The sequence below is a fragment of the Erpetoichthys calabaricus genome, chromosome 6, assembly GCF_900747795.2.
Source record: "Erpetoichthys calabaricus chromosome 6, fErpCal1.3, whole genome shotgun sequence".
Taxonomy (NCBI): Eukaryota; Metazoa; Chordata; class Cladistia; order Polypteriformes; family Polypteridae; genus Erpetoichthys; species Erpetoichthys calabaricus.
This window is the reverse complement of record NC_041399.2, coordinates 158765004-158784237: the sequence shown is the minus strand read 5'-3', so window position 1 is coordinate 158784237 and position 19234 is coordinate 158765004. Positions and strand designations below refer to the sequence as shown.

The 19234-nt window shown below is 40.2% G+C and overlaps 1 protein-coding gene across 1 annotated transcript; it reads left to right on the top strand.

Annotated features, from left to right (window-relative positions):
• Window positions 1–11932: 11932 nt before the first annotated feature.
• Window positions 11933–13249, top strand: LOC127528337 (uncharacterized protein K02A2.6-like). Its single transcript, XM_051928786.1, has one exon. It carries the CDS (start codon window positions 12137–12139, stop codon window positions 13247–13249), a length of 1113 nt encoding a protein of 370 aa, XP_051784746.1. The 5' UTR covers window positions 11933–12136.
• The last annotated feature ends 5985 nt before the right edge of the window (window positions 13250–19234 follow it).

Genomic DNA, 19234 nt, shown 5'->3' with positions numbered 1-19234 from the left:
AATAGGCATCCAATCTGGTATGATGTGCTAGAGAATTCACTGGGAAAAGCACAATTTGATGCAAATTATTTTTGGATCCGGGTATCTTCTGAAGTTCTCCTAACATGGTTAAGTCTAATGGTAGAGATGATTGTCTCTGTTATATAAGGCACCATATCATCTGTTCAAGTACTATTCTCATAAACCCTTTTATGTCTTTGTTTCTTCTGTAGGTTAATAGCCAAAGGCTCAAAGGCTATAGCAAAAACAATTGCACAAAATGTTAACAGATGGTCCATCTTCCATTTCACCTTAGCAGGGAGAATTAATATTGTCAAAATGAATATCCACCCTAAGCTGCTTTATCCGATCAAGGGTATCCATATTTACATCAAAAAATCATTCTTTAAAGAACTCAATCACAACATTATTCATCTGGAATTTGAAGCGGCCACACAACCAAAAGACGACTCTACAGAAATCTAAAACAGAAGTTGGCATGGCACTACCTAACTTTCAGTTTTACTACTGGGCAGCCAACATATGTAAAATAAAATTTTAGAAATTGGCAGAAATTCATGAATTTACATTGGTTTGGCTTGCAATCGAAAACAAACCTAATTCTAAATCTTCTTTCTTTGTCCTACTTTGTGTTCCAATCAGTACTAATTGTTATCAATTTAGCAGCAATCCAGTCGCCCACCATTTCAAGGTAGAGAAGCTCTTATCTGTTACTTCTATACATGATAATCACCTTTTCATCCTTCCCAGACCTACGTAGTATTTAACATATGGAAAATGGTAGGGATTAATACACTTGGAAATCTTTATATAGTATAGTATTTTTCATTTTTTCCTATATAAGAAATTAGAAATGTTATTAAAATAAACCTACCCAACTTTCCACTTCTCACATCCTTATCTATCCCAGAGGAAATACTGGTGAGTCTTCATGAAGACTCAGATAGTAACTCAACAATATATAAAAATATTTAAAAACAATGTACCACTTGATAATCCTATGGAACAATGGGAAAAGGGCCTTTCAATTAGCATCTCAGAATAGGAGTGGAAATCAGCCATACATAGAATATTTCTGTGCAAACATTCCATGATTCAACTAAAAATCTTCACTTAATTACATTTATCTGATACAAAATTGTCTAAAATGTACCCCAGGGCAAGATGCAACCTGCAAGCGTTGCCATCTAGCTTCAGCATCACTAGGTCATATGTTTTGGAAATGCACTAAATTAATATCATTTTTGTACAAAAATCTTTGAATGCTTCTCAGGTATCCTTGATTTCAAAGCCACTCTTAATCTTGTAACAGCAATATTTGGTGTACTCGCAGATTGGGTAAAATGTATAGGGATACATCAATTGTAATATCCTGTACCACACTATTGGCACACAGACTTATCTTGCTTAACTGGAAGAATCCCAACTCATCTTCTTTAAGCCAGTGGGTAGGAAACATTCTATTTGATCTCAAATTAGAAAAAAATCAAATTCTTTTTTAGAAGATATGTCCAAAACATTTTGAAAACATAACAAATATTCATTAATATTATTTATGGCATGCTGGGCCTGTGATTGCCATTTCTAAAGCAGGTAGAATCACTGCTTTAACCGTTTAATAAGTAGCTTGTTACAAATCATCTTTTTTACCATTAACTTTTATATGAGAACTAGTAACCAGTTACAACTCAGTTCCACATGTTTTAAAATGGTAACCTAGAATACATTACCTACAGGGCCAGCTTTACTGATAACTTTGAGGATTCTGAAGATCTGTCTTAAATTCAGGTGGCATGGTATTGGAATTGTGCAGTTACTGTATTTGTGGAGTTTGTATATTTTTATTTTTTTATTTCTGAGACACTCCAATTTTCCTATAACATCCTAAAGGTGTGGAAGTACTATTGATTGGCAATTCTAAATCAGTCTGGTTTGAGTATGGGAATATATGAGTGCGATCTGCAATGAGCCACATCCAGGATTAGTTTCTCGATTCTATTTGAACAATAAAGCCAGTACAATTTCCTGGACTCCATGAATGTAAAATGGAATGAGTGGGTTCTGAAAATGGAAGGAATTTAGCTTCCACATAGTCACCTCTGTTCATGATTACAGATGTCGAAATTTCCAAAGGTGACAGAACAGAACCTACACTTTAGACTAGATATATGCTTGGTTGTTCTTTACTGTACAGTTTATAGTGCTTCTAAGCCTTTTTTGCAGAAGAAGAAGAAGTGAATTGAACTGCAAACAATAATCTATGCACAATTTTATTGGCATATTATGAAGTTTATCAATAATAACTTTATCTATATTATGCTGTATTTATAATATAATGTAAAATGTACTTCACTTTTTAAAATGCTTTTGTATATTGGTTGATGAGAATGATATGTAAGCAAAATGCTTAAATCTTTTGTCAGTTTGCTTCCTGTACGTTCGCATCATTCATTATAGATTTATAACTCATTATTATTTTGGCCAAATGTAGCACTTTCATTTGTCCACATTAAAAAATTTGGTCTGTGTTTTTCCTTGGTTTTGAAGATCGTCCATAGCTCTTTTTGAATTGTTTATGTTGCCTCCTCAGTATTTGCTATCCCTCCTATTTTGGTATCACCTACACATTTAACAATTTTAATCATACTGTATGAAGAAAAGCTCTATTATCAATATAATTTAAAATGTGATAGTTTTAGGCCAGATCACTGAAGCATTTGAATGCTTGCATTTTAGACTTTTTTCCAGGATATTAGTTTAGACAAATACTAAGTTTCTGTGCTCAGGTAGCTTCAATACAGCCTCACATCTCCTAATGAATGATGAAATAGTAGCATGCACCATTGATCTGACTCCAAGGTATTGCTTTTTACTGCTTCATATGTAATATTAGAAGTTAAGTACTATATAAGTGCTTCATAAAAAATGTAGGGGTTAAGTAACTATCTTAGCTACATTTATGTAGCATGCACTACATAAATGATATTTCATATGCAACTTAAGGCTAACTGCCGTTTCCTTACCTTATGCTTTAAAATAAAACCTCTCAAGTTATTTAGTTAGCCTGATGTTATGTTATATTTAATTTAAGCCTATGTATTAGAGAATACTCAGCAAATATAAATATTCAGATTGTGAACCTCAGAGGCTGAGTTTGAACATGTGTCCAGAAAAATGGCTAATACCTTTCCAGCATTAACTACTAAAATAGTTGGAAAATAACCACTTGAGTCTTACAGTAATTGACAATTTAGTTGCGGGTATTTAGCCCTAGGTATTTAAACTGATCTGCAATGATAAAAGGGAAGGTGTCCAATCTAATGTTGTTTGCTGCACACTTTTATTCAAATGAATTTTGAGTCCAGATATCTTTTGAAATTCTCATAATGCTGTTAGTACTGTAGACACAGTATTTTGTGTATATATATATACTGTATATATATATATATATATATATATATATATATATATATATATTGTCACACATGTACGATTAGGAGGCAGTCAAAGAGCCTAAAGGTGAGTAAAACATCGCGAGATAAGGGGATGTCACGTGGTACTTACCTGGACTCTCTTTTGCCAACAGGAAACAAGAAGAAAATTAATCCCGCAACTTCCGGGTTTTCAAAATGGCCGCGATGACGCCACTTCCGGCCAATATTGATGACGTCACTTCCGGCACCCACAAACCACCTCACTTCCGGTTCCTGTTGCCACATCACCATTTTGCCAACCATTTCCTGTCACATGTTTTTTTTGTTCTATAAAACCACCATTTTGTTTCAGTAATGTTGTTCATTGTACTTTCAAGACTTTGAATCACTGCATTTTTTCAATATCGTCTGCACGACAATATATGGGGACGGTCCCCAAATCTTTATTTTGTATTTGTGACTTTCTTTTTCGATCACAATTGGCGTAGTCGGCAGGAGTTAATTGTTCAAGATGTCAGAAGAACAAGACCTGAATACCGTTATCTCCACGATCATGGGAGATTTACAGACCCTGAAAATTCAGATGGGGGAGACCAGGACTCAGTTGGCGGAATCGGAGGCTCGTTCGGCAGCTAGGATACGGACGGAGGTTGCTCGGTCACCATCCATTGCTTTGACTATTCTTACTGAATCTGATGATATCGAAATGTATTTTTTGATCTTCGAGCATACTGCTAAGCGGAACGCATGGCCGAGGTCGGAGTGGGCGTACCAACTGGCTCCCTACCTGAAAGGAACGGCGCAGAGGGCCTATTATGATTTAACTGAGGAGCAGGCTGCTGATTATGACGCTCTCAAACTAGAGGTCTTTAAATGCTACGGCGTATCTCCGGAGCAGCAGGCAAGAGAGTGGAGGGAGTGGCGATTTGACCCTGAGAGGCCACTGAGAACCCAGGGCTTTGAAGCCTGGGGAAAGGTCTGTCGTTGGCTACGGCCCGACGTCAATGACTCTCATAAGATGGCCGAAATTCTAGCATGTGAGACCTTTGTTCATGCCCTCCCCGAACACATAGCCCAGCAAGTCCGGAAACACACTTACGAGGACATGGACTCTCTTATAAAAATCGCGGAGTGTCATTGGGCGGTTTGCAAATCGGGACGATCAGAACGGTTCTCTCGCCGAACCCAACAGGCACGTGGGGCAGCTCCTGAGCCCCCCCGACAAGCTCTCGAACCTGCCGTCCGTAGAAGGGACAGACCAGCCAATCTTCCCCGCTGTTTCAAGTGTGGGGAGGTTGGACATCTGTCTCCTAGCTGCTCCTTTGAACCGATGGATTGTTCGTTGGTAAGGGGGGAAAGGTACTGTGCCACTGTGAGTAACCCTTTGTCTCTCCCCTATACAGGTGCAGTTATTATAAATGGCAGAAAGGTAAGGGCAATGTTTGATTCCGGGAGTAACATTTCTATTGTTGCTACCCGTTTCGTTTTACCGCAACAGTGGACTAAAATAAAAACCAGTCTAAAATGTACTCACGGAGATATCCGGTATTATGAAACAGCCAGATGTATTGTGACAGTAAATGGAAATCTAACAAGTATGGCCATGGCTGTGTTACCGGATCCTCCGTTTCCAGTTATTGATATCCCATTTGAAAGAGTCGGAATAGACCTCGTAGGACCGTTAGAACCCTCGTTAAAAGGATTTAAATATATTTTAGTATTAGTTGATTATGCCACTTGCTTTCCAGAAGCTGTTCCTTTGCGCTCAGCTAATACAAAAACCATCGCACGGGAGTTAGTAGGGATATTCGCTCGTGTTGGGATCCCCAAAGAGGTTTTAACAGACCAAGGGACTCCTTTCACTTCGGAGACATTCAGGGAAATTGCTAAATTACTCCGTATAAAACATCTGAAAACGTCAGTCTATCATCCCCAAACTGACGGGTTGGTGGAGCGTTTTACTCAAACATTAAAACAGATGTTACGTAAGGTAGTTAGCGAGGATGGAAGAAACTGGGATCAGTTGCTTTCCCTCGTTTTGTTTGCATACCGGTAAGTCCCACAGACCTCTACAGGTTTCTCTCCTATTGAGTTATTGTATGGAAGACAACCTCGAGGGCTTTTGGATATGTTAAAAGAAGGATGGGAAGAGGAGGTCCTCCCTACTTCAAATATTCTCGAATATATCACGCAATTACGCGATAGACTTGGGAAAATTAGACCTATTCTAAAAGACAATTTAGAAAAAGCACAAGCAGCGCAGTCTCGTTATTATAATAGAAACACCACCATTCGGGAGTTTGTCCCGGGTGATCGTGTAATGGTGCTCGTCCCAACCTCCCATTCAAAATTGTTGGCACACTGGCAAGGTCCTTATGAAATAAAGGAACGAAAAGGACTTGTCGACTATTTGGTTAAACAACCTAATCGTCGACCGAGTGAAAGAGTGTATCATATAAATCTACTGAAACCGTGGAAGGACAGGGACGTTGATCCCTCCTCCGGACAACCTAGTTCTCTTTTCATGTCATGTGCACATCTGAATTTTGGTCCTGATTTGATATCTGAACAACGACAAGATCTGGAACGGGCTATCTTGTCTGTCCCTAAAGTTGTGGACGAGACACCCGGACGTACTGTGTTGATTGTTCATGACATCATTACGGACCCGGGAGTGATTGTCAGAGAGAGACCTTATAGGCTCCCAGAGGCAAAGAAAGCGGAAGTAGAGCTGGAAATTAGACGAATGCTGGAACTAGGGGTTATTGAAGAAAGTTATAGCCCTTGGTCTAGTCCAATTGTCCTAGTTTCTAAACCTGATGGCTCGTGGAGGTTTTGCAACGACTTCCGACGACTAAATCAGGTCTCTAAATTCGATGCGTATCCCATGCCGCGAGTGGATGATTTACTTGATCGGTTAGGGAACGCTCGATTCCTAACTACTCTTGACATGACTAAAGGGTATTGGCAAGTTCCCTTAATGGACTCCGCTAAAGAAAAAAACGCTTTTAGTACGCCCAGTGGACATTGGCAATATAAGGTGCTTCCTTTTGGTTTGCACGGGGCACCAGCTACTTTTCAACGTCTGGTGGATACACTGCTTCGGCCCAACAATTCCTATAGTGCCGCCTACTTGGATGACGTTGTCATTTATTCTGGCACATGTAAGGATCATGTATTGCAGGTTAAAGCAGTCTTCTCCACACTAGTGTCAGCCGGACTTCGTATTAACCTGAAGAAATGTTTCTTCGGATTGAAGGAAGCCAAATATTTAGGCTACGTAGTGGGTGGGGGTACTGTTAAACCACAATGTAATAAAATTGATGCCATCTTGAATTGGCCCCGTCCGATGAATAAGAGGCAGGTTCAAGCATTTTTATGGTTGGCGGGTTACTATTGCCGTTTTGTACCGCACTTCTCTGAAATTGCTGCGCCCTTATCGAATTTAACGAAGAAACGAGCGCCTTTAAAAGTGGTATGGGATGATGCAGTGGACAAAGCATTCAGTGACCTGAAATTGGCCCTTACGTCAGCACCGGTGTTGAAATCTCCTTATTTTTCTATTCCTTTTATTCTCCAGACCGACGCATCGGCCACAGGATTGGGTGCCGTGCTGCGCCAATGTGTCGACGGTGCTGAACACCCCGTTATGTACCTCAGCTGGAAATTGTTGGAACGAGAAACCAAGTATGCTGCGGTGGAGTGAGAAGCCTTGGCGATCAAGTGGGCTATCACATCTCTACGATACTACCTACTGGGACGCGAGTTTACTCTGGTGACGGATCATGCCGCTTTGCAGTGGATGTCTCTTCATCGTGAGTCTAACCCGCGCATCACTAGGTGGTTTTTGGATTTACAACCTTATCGTTTTAGTGTCATTTATCGTAGGGGTTCCTTGCAAGCCAACGCAGATGCTGTATCTCGTGTCCACGACCTCGCGGTGCAGGTCGCCCGACCCAAGGGGGCTGAGGGGGGGGGTCGTGTCACACATGTACAATTAGGAGGCAGTCAAAGAGCCTAAAGGTGAGTAAAACATCGCGAGATAAGGGGATGTCACGTGGTACTTACCTGAACTCTCTTTTGCCAACAGGAAACAAGAAGAAAATTAATCCCGCAACTTCGGGGTTTTCAAAATGGCCGCGATGACGCCACTTCCGGCCAATATTGATGACGTCACTTCCGGCACCCGCAAACCACGTCACTTCCGGTTCCTGTTGCCACATCACCATTTTGCCAACCATTTCCTGTCACATGTTTTTTTTGTTCTATAAAACCACCATTTTGTTTCAGTAATGTTGTTCATTGTACTTTCAAGAATTTGAATCACTGCATTTTTTCAATATTGTCTGCACGACAATATACGGGGACGGTCCCCAAATCTTTATTTTGTATTTGTGACTTTCTTTTTCGATCACAATATATAAAGTTATTGTTTCTAGACATATATTAATGATTATCATGATTATCATGTTTTTGTCTATTCGTGGAGAACCTTTGGCTTGACCTAAATTCCTTCAACCCGGCGATGTCACATGCTGCACAGTACAAACTGACCGCACCATGGCAAGAGCATAGCAGTCGTCAAAAAATAACTCTCAAAATGATGGAGCATATAGAAAATAACACAGTGTCACTGGAAAACATTATTTACTTTTAGTATATTTAAAAATGTATCAAGAACAAAAAAATGACAACAAGATTTCTTGGCCACTAAAACCCCTAAAATAAAACCTCGATAATTTGTAGAGGCTAAGGAGAAATTATAAAAAAAAATCAAAAGCAATAGTGACAGGCATGGAAATGTATAAAAACATTAGGTTTTTAATAAACTTGATTTTAAGCTTATTCAAACACTAATATTACTTTTTGAATTCCTCAAAAATCAAAATACTTAATAAAAAATAAACAACCAATGTCTGACTGATTTAGAAAGCAAGAAAAGAAAAGCATAGTGTCACACATGTGTGTTTAGAAAGGCAGTCAACAAGGCCAGAGGTGAGTGAAATATCGCGAGACAAGGGGTTGATTTTTTTTTTTTTGTTCTTTATTTCGCCTTATCCAATTTCTTGTATTAGGAATTTGTTAGTTTTCGCATACCCCTTGGGGTCAGAGTGCAGGGTCAGCCATTGTACAGTGCCCCTGGAGCAATTGAAGGTTAAGGGCCTTGCTCAAGGGCCCAGCATAGTAGGATCTCTTTTGGCAGTGACAGGGATTCGAACCAGCAACCTTTGGGAAACCAGCACAGATCCTTAGCCTCAGAGCCACCACTGATTTGCAGTACTAACACCTCTTTCTCTTTTTCGTCAGACCCAAAGAAGAAAAATAAAGCACCTACTATGCTTACGGGTTCCCAAGATGGCCACCAAAGTTACTTCCAGCACCCTCTGATGACGTTACTTCCGGCTCCATCCAACGACGATTCTTCCGGTCTCCCAAAGATGATGTGACTTCCTTCATCACATCACTTCCGGTCCCTGTTGATGACGTTGTATCCGTCTGCTAATTTCGGCGTCATCTCCTGCAACCTCATTTCCGTCAGCCATTTTGTCCATGTGTAAAAACGCCAAATGTACTCATGTTATCAACTGCTACGTAAATGGTTTTTGATCACACATTTTGCCTCAGCATTTTTCTTTTGTCCATCGGATATTATACGGGGACAGTCCTCAACTCTTTCCCTTTGTGGAAGTGTTTTTTGTTTATTACAATAGTCAAACATTTATTACAAACATCTTGCCTGAAGAAGGGGCCTGAGTTGCCTCGAAAGCCTGCATATTGTAATCTTTTTAGTTAGCCAATAAAAGGTGTCATTTTGCTTGGCTTTTCTTTACAATAGTCAAAAAGTAGTCACGGATGCACCAGTGTCAGATTGCAGAGGCTAATAAGGTAAGATACATAGGTTATAATTTATGATGGATTTCCCAGGATAACAACAGGCAGAGGCACCATCACAAATGAAAAAGAGATGCAGCTTAATTTAAGTATGCCATCTTCCCCCAGGACACTAGTGGGAAGGCTATCCAGACCCTTCCAGAGATGCCTAACTTTTTATTTAGTGAGGCAGAACAGTTGTAAAGATAGGTTGAAAAAATATGACAGGTTTGATGTTTTTACATTGTGCTATTTTCTGCCAGTATTTATTCCTCTGTTTGCTTATTAACAAAGGCACAATATTTTATTACTTGTGGCCCCATAGAGTTTTTCTTAGAGTGAAAAACTATAAAAGCCTCTCCCTGCCTTACTAGGTTGATATAATTAGGATATCTGTAATGTCTGTATATTATGTATCACACGACAAAATTTCAGGCAGAGCACATTATGGAATTACTAAATAATCTGAAGCTATTTTTTATGTAATAGCTTTTAAATATGTATAATATACTTTTTTACCAATTCTTAACAAAAGTTCTTTTTTTAGACAATGAGTGCTTTTGAGTTTAACTTTCCTTACTGTCTATTAGAAGCAATGTAAATATTGCATTGAATTGTTAACTAGAGCATGAAATCTTTCATTCTATTTCTTCTTAAAAATTCTTAATCAGTAGGCAGTTACAGTTTGAAAAATTCAAAACACAACTTTTTGCAATTTGCTAAAACTGTCAAAGCAGATTTGGAAATGCCAGATCTGTCGCTCATAGCTAAAAATAAAATCTACTAAATTTTTAATTTGAAAAATTACAACTGTCCAAAAATGGTGGTCATATGAGAAGTACTTTTAACTTCACTTTTGTAAATTAAAAAAAAAGTAAAAAAAAAAAAATGAGTCCACAAACGTTTCTCTGTACAGATATGCATTCAAATGTGAAACTATGCTAGGGAAGCAAATGTGGGGTTCAAGGGTTTACATAATAGCATAATGTTAAATCCCCTTTATTTAAATTATCAGCCATCAAAAGCAACAGTAGAAGTATTCCTAATACATTATACAGTTTTAATACATAGACATTTGCACTGGTAATGCAAGGTGTCAGAGTAAATGAAAGAACAAAGCGCACCAAATGTAAGCAACAAATGAGTAAAAATCAGACAACTGAAAATAAACACCCTTCTGTGCACTGTGCTGCAGAAACTACCATCAAATGCTCAGCACAAAAGAAGAATCATGGACAAGTCAAAGTGCCAAACACTTGTGAATAGTCAAGTAAGGAATATTTACTGCCTACCACTTGCTAAATTAGCCATGGGTGCAAAATAAAGCTCAGAAATATGATTGTTTTAAATGGTACTGTATACAGTAACTGCCCTTTGGTCAGGGTTCTAAAAGGATCATATTATGCGACTGAAGGACACTGGAGAGTAGAAATTGAGTTTATTGTTTTTTCATATTGATGTTAAAGACAATTATGATAGAAACATTGTAAAGTTTCTCAGAGATGCTTGATTTCAATCAGTTTGTAGCAACATGTAATAATACAATGTTTTTTGTAATTAAGCTGGAGTACAAATACATTAATGAGACGCAAAAAGGACTATTCTGTTTTAATCGCTTACCCTTTGGTGTAGCGTCATCACCCGCTTTATTTCAGAAGGCTATGGACCAAGTGCTTCTCGGACTGCCATATACTCACTGTTACCTGGACGACATCCTTGTGAGTGGCCCTGATGAGCAGACCCACCTCAAAACTCTGGATACAGTTCTGGGTAGGCTAGAGGAGAATGGCCTGCATCTCAAGCAAGAGAATTGCTTGTTCTTCCAGGAGTCTGTGGAATATTTGGGTCACATAATTGATGCAGCAGGACTTCACAAATCGCGAGAAAAGGTGCGTGCCATTGTAGAGGCCCCAGCACTACAAGAGGTTAGTCAATTACGTTCTTTTCTGGGAATGTTAAACTACTATGGACGTTTCATCCCTGACCTGTCCACTATCTTGAAACCACTGAATGAACTGCTATATAAGGAGCAGCGATGGCAGTGGACATCAGCCTGTGAGTCCGCTTTCCAGGAAGCTAAATTACTCCTAGTATCGCAGGAGGTACTGACTCATTATCATGCAGAACTGCCCCTTCGACTCGTCGCTTCACCTTATGGGGTCGGAGCTGTGCTCTCGCACGTCATGCCTAATGGCAAAGAAAAACCGATAGCCTATGCATCATGAACTCTTAGTAAAGCGGAACAAAATTATGCTCAGATCGAGAGGGAGGCGCTAGCGATAGTCTTTGGAGTATGCAAGTTCCACCAGTATCTCTATGGTAACAAGTTCACGCTGCTCATGGACCATCGCCCATTAACCTCCATCTTGAGCCCATCAAAAAGTACGCCATCAATGGCTGCCGCCCGAATGCAGCATTGGGCACTCCTCCTGTCTGCGCATGGTTACACCATTTAATATCGGAAAGGTGCATTACATGCAAATGCTGATGGTCTTTCACGCTTAACAATCCCCCATGCTCACGAATAGAAACTAAGCACAGTAGATGTATTTTACACATCTCAGTTGGACAACATACCAGTTAGTGACACCGATATCAGACGGCACATCGTGTCTGAACCTATTTTATCTCGTGTTGTGGAAATGATCACCACTGGGCATTTTCCAGCTGCAAAGGATGCAGATGAAGAACTGGCACCCTACTTACTGCGCCGGCATAATCTCACAATACAACTGGGATGCCTCATGTGGGGTGTGAGAGTGATTGTTCCACCAAAACTGCGCCCCCGGGTTCTGAAAGAGCTCCATATAGCATATCCAGGTATAGTGTGAATGAAAAGCTTGGCACGCAGTTATGTATGGTGGCCTGGCATCGACTCTCAATTTGAGCTCCAAGCTAAATCCTGCCACTCTTGTCAGAGTATGCAAAAAGAGCCTGGGCTAGCACCTTTACACCCTTGGATGTGGCCCACTAGACCCTGGGAAAGGATACATGTGGACTTTGCGGGTCCAATTGAAGGAAATATGTACTTGGTCGTGATAGATGCACATTCCAAGTGGCCTGAGGAGCATATTATGGACAACACCACAGCTAGTAAAACCATTCAAGTGCTCAGGAACCTTTTTAGTCGATATGGCATTCCACACATCCTTGTGAGCGACAATGGCCCTCAGTTCTGTTCTGAAGAGTTTAGTACATTTTTGAAGTCCAACGGAGTAAAACACATCCGCTCAGCACCGTACCATCCTGCCACCAATGGCTTGGCCGAGCGTTTCATGCAGACATTCAAACATTCCTTAAAATCTTCTAGAGGCACAGCACTTGTGCAACAACGCCTGGATACATTTCTTTTAACATTCCGCAATACCCCTCATGCAACAACAAAGCAGACACCAGCTATGTTGTTCCTCAGACGCAAGCTGCGATCACGGCTGGATTTCCTGAAACCCAGTGTTGCTGGTGTAGTGCACAGGTTACAAGATGCTCAACAAGAGCGCTGCCAACCACACTCCAAGGACAGACAGTTTGATATAGGAGAGCCTGTCCTCGTGCGTGATTATAGGAAGGGGGAGGAGAAGTGGACCCAAGGTGTTGTCATGGAGAAGACTGGACCAGTGTCATACAAGATAAATCTGGGGCAACAAGGGGTATGGAAACGCCATGTGGACCAGATGCTGACACGACCCAATCCAGAGCTTCAGCAGGCTGCAGTGAACCTTTTTGTGGACCCCCCGGTGTTACTACCCCAGAGTGATAGTAGTACCACACATCACCCTAGTACATCTCACCATGACAAGAATGATCAAGTTCCAGAGATAGATATACCACCAAAAACACCCAAGTCCACTGATTCACGAAACACGGAGCATACTCTTTTAACAGAGACTGTCAGACGTTATCCTATGAGGATCACTAGACCACCACTACGCTACCATGATGAGTGAACACCCACTGAGATGGAGAACATACAAGTGTGTGACTGTTCAAGTTCAGAGACATATTCTTTTTCAGAGTTCTGAGATATATTTGTTATAAAAAAAAAAAATCTTTGTTATTGACAATCAATCTTAGCAGGGAGGAGATATGTTATGTATTGTATTAAAGTATCTGTTTCACAATGCCGATAGTAACCAGTAGGTGGCACCAAGCAATGGATATGTGGTGCATACTAGAGAGTTTTTGGTTAAGGCAATAAAGAAGTGAGTGGTCGGATACTCCGCACTATTACGGAAAAAGTCAGTGTCGGTGTGTTTGTGAAATTAGTAGCACGCAACATAACAGTAAGTTTATCTTTGCTTCCCTTTGAAATGTGTCATTTCATGTTGTTTTTTGGAAGTCTTTGACAATTTAGTGTTAACTCTGACTTTTCACTTTTAGTTTTGTATTCTGTTTTAATCTTAAAGGAATTATGGAGAGGTTTGTTTATTCATTGGATTTTTGGTCCCCTGTGACATTTTTTTCATTTATCCAGTATTTTGAGCACCTTTTCAGTAATTTTGTGGTTTTGTAATTTGTTTGAGGCTATGCTCTTTTTACTTTTTGTGTTTTATATATTTTCCTATAGTTGTTTTGGTCTCTTTTATGAATTCTTCCTTTTGAATTATTAAGTAGTACCTCAATTTTCTTCTCACTTTTACCCCATTTGCATCTCATTATTCCTTTTATGTAAAATTAATAAAATCTTTTAAAATTTTTGCTCAATATTTCTTTAGAGTAAATTGATTTAATAATTGAGTGACCATGGCTGCCCTGCACAGGTTCCCCTTGTGTTTTAATGGTAACAGTAGGAGAGTGTGCAGGAAAGAGTGGCTATAGGTATTTATTTACAGCTTATGTTGTTTTCTCATACCTTGTCTCCCCTAGACCTGCCAACCTTGTTGTAATTATTATTATGTTAAACATATCCTTTTTTGTTTATATTGGGTCTCATTTTGCTTATTTTGAGTTTCGGAACAACTCAGCACCACCATTTTCTTCCATTACATATGTATTTATAGTATAAAATAAGAGGCAAAAGAAAAATTAGAGTGCAGGAATAAATCCCATGTATCAATAGTGTAGGACATTGACATTTGCACAAACACATTGCTAGCAACAACTAATTGCACTGATGAAGATGCCTGTTGATGCAATCAAAGTCTAAATAAAACTCTTCCACCTCTGGGTTAGTGACTTACAGAGTGGAGGAAACAGAAAGATTTGTCACTCTTCTAGTTCACCTTTTCAGTGCATATTTAAATCTATTCCCCCTGTAAACCCTATATGATTATAAGTAAATGACAGTTGAGGCTTTTGTGTTGCTTAGAAGACTTCAAACTGGATGCTCATGCTTTATTTCAAATTTAAGAAAGGAGTGGGAAATGCAGAGGAAACATAAAGGTTCAGAATGTGAGAAGTAACACTGCAATACAACAGAACTCGGAACAGGCGCTTCACAGCAAAAAGCCTTCAAGTAGGTAGGACTCAATGAAATCTGACCACTTCATTCTAGGTGAGTCATAAACACTGATAAAAAATAAAACACAAAAGCACTGTGCTAAATCTTTTGTACACCTTTTGCTTATATTAGGAGTGTGTCTGTTTCACATTGAGACTAAAATCAAACCTAAAATAATTGTTTTTCTTTTTTTAAAATAAACAGTTTATTTTTTCTGCTATGCTACCAAGATTCTCATAGCTGATTATTTTTTCAAGTGACAGAAATTAGGTGTTTAAGTGCAAAATCCAATCAGGGATCATATCTAAATTATGTTTCACAAGCAAAAAATCTCATTTCAAAGGGAAGAGCTAACTGTCATTGTCATATGAGTCTGCAAACAATGATGAAGACTAGGGATATTTAAAAGGTCAGGGAGTTTTAATCAAGAAGGAAGGTGAACCATTAACATGGAATTTGCCAGGGTAAGGGTTTTTCTTTCTAAATGTCTGAATAGTGCTGGTGGATACATGAATAAATAGCTGTCTCCCTTACAGAGCAAAATAAAAAAACAGTTAAGGCATAGAAAGTAGGCCAGTCATACAAACAAATCTGATGTAACATCTGCTAGGTCAACAGTCGAAGATGCACAAAATATAAGGAACATGGATTTCAGGCAGTAGGATTGGGGTGGCATTGGCTAATTAGACATATTAGGCATAGGTCTGCATAACCTTTGATCAGCGACACAAATGATGCCAGTGAGACATCACTGATGGTGCTAAGCAAGGCAGTGCTCCAAGTAACAAGACAAGAGAGTACCAAGGCAGGTGATCAGAATAAACAGAGTTCTATGTACTGCTGAAAATCAACTAAAAGCTATTTCTGTTCCCTCAAAAATGAGTGTTTCCTTTACCAACTATTTAATATAAAATCCCATTGAGTGTACTATGCTATTTTTGGCAAAGGGTTATGTGACAAAAAAAACTCCAAAGTTCAGAGAGTATTTACTTGGATCAGCCATTTCCTTGACTTTAAACACACAGACTCACTGAGCAAATTATTAGGAACATCTGTACCCCTGCTTATCCATGCAACTATCTAATCAGCCAATCATGTGGCAGCAGTGCCATGCCTAAAATCATGCATATACAACTCAGAATGGAAAATAATGTGATCTCAGTGATTTCAACCATGGCATGATTGTTGGTGCCAGATAGGCTGGTTTGACTGTTTATGTAACTGCTGATCTCCTGTGATTTTAATACACAACAGTCTCTAGAGTTTGGTGAGAAACAAAAACATCCAGTGAGAACCAGTTCTATAGAAAGAAATGCACTTTGTTGATGTGAGAGGTCAGGGAACAGGCAGACTTGTTCAAGATAACAGAAAGGCTAAGATAACTCAGATAACCACACTTTACAACTGTGGTGAGCAGAAAAGCATAGCAGAAAGCAAAACTTGTCAAAACCTGAGGTTAATGGGCTACAACAGCAGATAACCATCTTGGGGTCACCAGTCCTATCATCCAAGAACAGAAAACTGAGACTGCAGTGGGCACAGGCTCACCAAATCTGTGTAGCTGAAGACTTTAAAAAAAGTAGCCTGGTCTGATATATCTGTTTCTGATGAGGCACAAAGATGGCAGGCTCACAATTTGGCACCAACAGCATGAATCCATGCGCTCAACCTGCCTTGTGTTAACTGTCCGAGCTGACAGTGGTGATGTAAAGGTGTGGGGAATGTTTTCTTGATACCAATCAATACCAGTAAATTACTGTTTGAATGCCATGGCCTATTTTAGTATTGTTGCTGACCATGTTTATCTCTTTATGGTCACACATTACCTATCTTCTTATGACTACTTCTAGCATGATAATGCACCAAGTCATAAAGCAAAATTCATCTCAGACTTGTTTCATGAACATGACAATGAGTGCAGTGTTTTCTGAATCTAATAGAACACCTTTGACAGTTTTGAAGAACAGGAGGTGTGCAGCATGAATGTGCAGCTGACAAATCTGTAGACATTGTGTGATATAGTCATGTCAACATGAACCGGAATCTCAAACAAAGCATTTTGCTGGTGACAGTTTTTTTAATATTTATGTATACATTTTCATATTAATTTTCATACAGTTCATTTTAGCAGACATTTTTATACAATAACCCCGTCTGTTAACATGTCTGTTACTGAAGCTGTGTGAAATGGTTTGTTTTATGCATGTTTCCTGGATGAAGTGTAAGGTTGTATTACAAACGGAAGTATAGAGAAAAACACTTGCTTTACAAATCTGAGAGCTATGTTTAATTGAGTAAGCTCACTTTGTTGTTTTCTCAATTAGCACTTATGAATATTCATTTATCTTTTGTAAAAATGGTACTTGTTTTGCTGTTTTATCAGTTAGTAAATGTGATTATCTAGCGGTTAGATCCTGGCATTTCTAAGTCTATATAAAGCAGAAAATTAAGAAAAATGAGCTTTGTAGGTTGACAAAGTCAACAAAACCTATTTCTGTCAGGTTGAGCAAAAAGTTCAATGGAGATGCTGTCTGTAGCCATAGAATGTCAGAGATACATGCCTGAAAACCCTTTATAATATAGATAGATAGATAGATAGATAGATAGATAGATAGATAGATAGATAGATAGATAGATAGATAGATAGATAGATAGATAGATAGATACTTTATTAATCCCAGGGGGAAATTCACATACTCCAGCAGCAAAAAATATTAAATTAAAGAGTAATAAAAAAAAAAATTAAAAAAAATGCATGTAAAAAACAGACAATAACTTGAATAATGTTCAACGTTTACCCCCTCTGGTGGAATTGAAGAGTCGCATAGTTTAGGGGAGGAATGATCTTCTCAGTCTGTCAGTGGAGCAGGACAGTGACAGCAGTCTGTCGCTGAAACTGCTCCTCTGTCTGGAGATGACACTGTTTAATGGATGTAGTGGATTCTCCATAATTGATAGGAGCCTGCTGAGTGCCCGTTGCTCTGGTACGGATGTCAAACCGTCCAGCTCTATGCCAACAATAGAGCCTGCCTTCCTCACCAGTTTGTCCAGGCGTGAGGCATCCTTCTTCTTTATGCTGCCTCCCCAGCACACCACTGCGTAGAAGAGGGCACTCGCCACAACCATCTGATAGAACATCTGCAGCATCTTACTGCAGATGTTGAAGGATGCCAGTCTTCTAAGGAAGTACAGGTGGCTCTGTCCTTTCTTGCACAGAGAATCAGTATTGGCAGTCCAGTCCAATTTATCGTCCAGCTGCACTCCCAAGTATTTATAGGTCTGCACCCTCTGCACACAGTCGCCTCTGATGATCACGGGGTCCATGAGGGGCCTGGGTCTCCTAAAATCCACCACCAGTTCCTTGGTTTTGCTGGTGTTCAGTTGTAGGTGGTTTAAGTTGCACCATTTAACAAAGTCCTTGATGAGGTTTCTATACTCCTCCTCCTGCCCACTCCTGCAGCAGCCCACGATAGCAGTGTCGTCAGCAAACTTTTGCACGTGGCAGGACTCCGAGTTATATTGGAAGTCCGATGTATATAGGCTGAACAGGACCGGAGAAAGTACAGTCCCCTGCGGCGCTCCTGTGTTGCTGACCACAATGTCAGATCTGCAATTCCCGAGACGCACATACTGAGGTCTGTTTGTAAGATAGTCCACGATCCATGCCACCAGGTATGAATCTACTCCCATCTCTGTCAGCTTGTCCCTAAGGAGCAGAGGTTGGATGGTGTTGAAGGCGCTAGAGAAGTCTAGAAACATAATTCTTACAGCGCCACTGCCTCTGTCCAAGTGGGAGAGGGATCGATGTAGCATATAGATGATGGCATCTTCCGCTCTCACCTTCTCCTGGTATGCAAACTGCAGAGGGCCGAGGGCGTGTTGGACCTGTGGCCTCAGGTGGTGAAGCAGCAGCCGCTCCATGGTCTTCATCACGTGTGATGTTAGAGCGACAGGCTGGAAGTCATTCAGCTCACCAGGACGTGATACCTTTGGGACTGGGGTGATGCAAGATGTTTTCCAAAGCCTCGGGACTTTCACCTGTTCCAGGCTCAGGTTGAAGATGCGCTGTAGAGGACCCCCCAGCTCTGATGCACAGACCTTCAGCAGTCGTGGCGATACTCCATCTGGACCTGCTGCTTTGCTGGCACGAAGTTTCCTCAGCTCTCTGCTCACTTGCGCTGCTGTAATTGTGGGTGGGGATGTCTCTCCTATGTTGGTATCAGCAGAAGGATGTGTAGAGAGTGCAGTACTTTGAGGTGAGAGTGGGTTAGGGTGATCAAACCTGTTAAAGAAGATGTTCATTTGGTTTGCTCTCTTCACGTCTCTCTCGATGGTGGTACCCCGCTTCGAGCTGCAGCCAGTGATGATCTTCATCCCATCCCACACTTCCTTCATGCTGTTGTTCTGCAACTTCTGCTCCAGCTTTCTCCTGTACTGCTCCTTCGCCGCCCTGAGCTGGACTCGGAGTTCCTTCTGCACGCGCTTGAGCTTA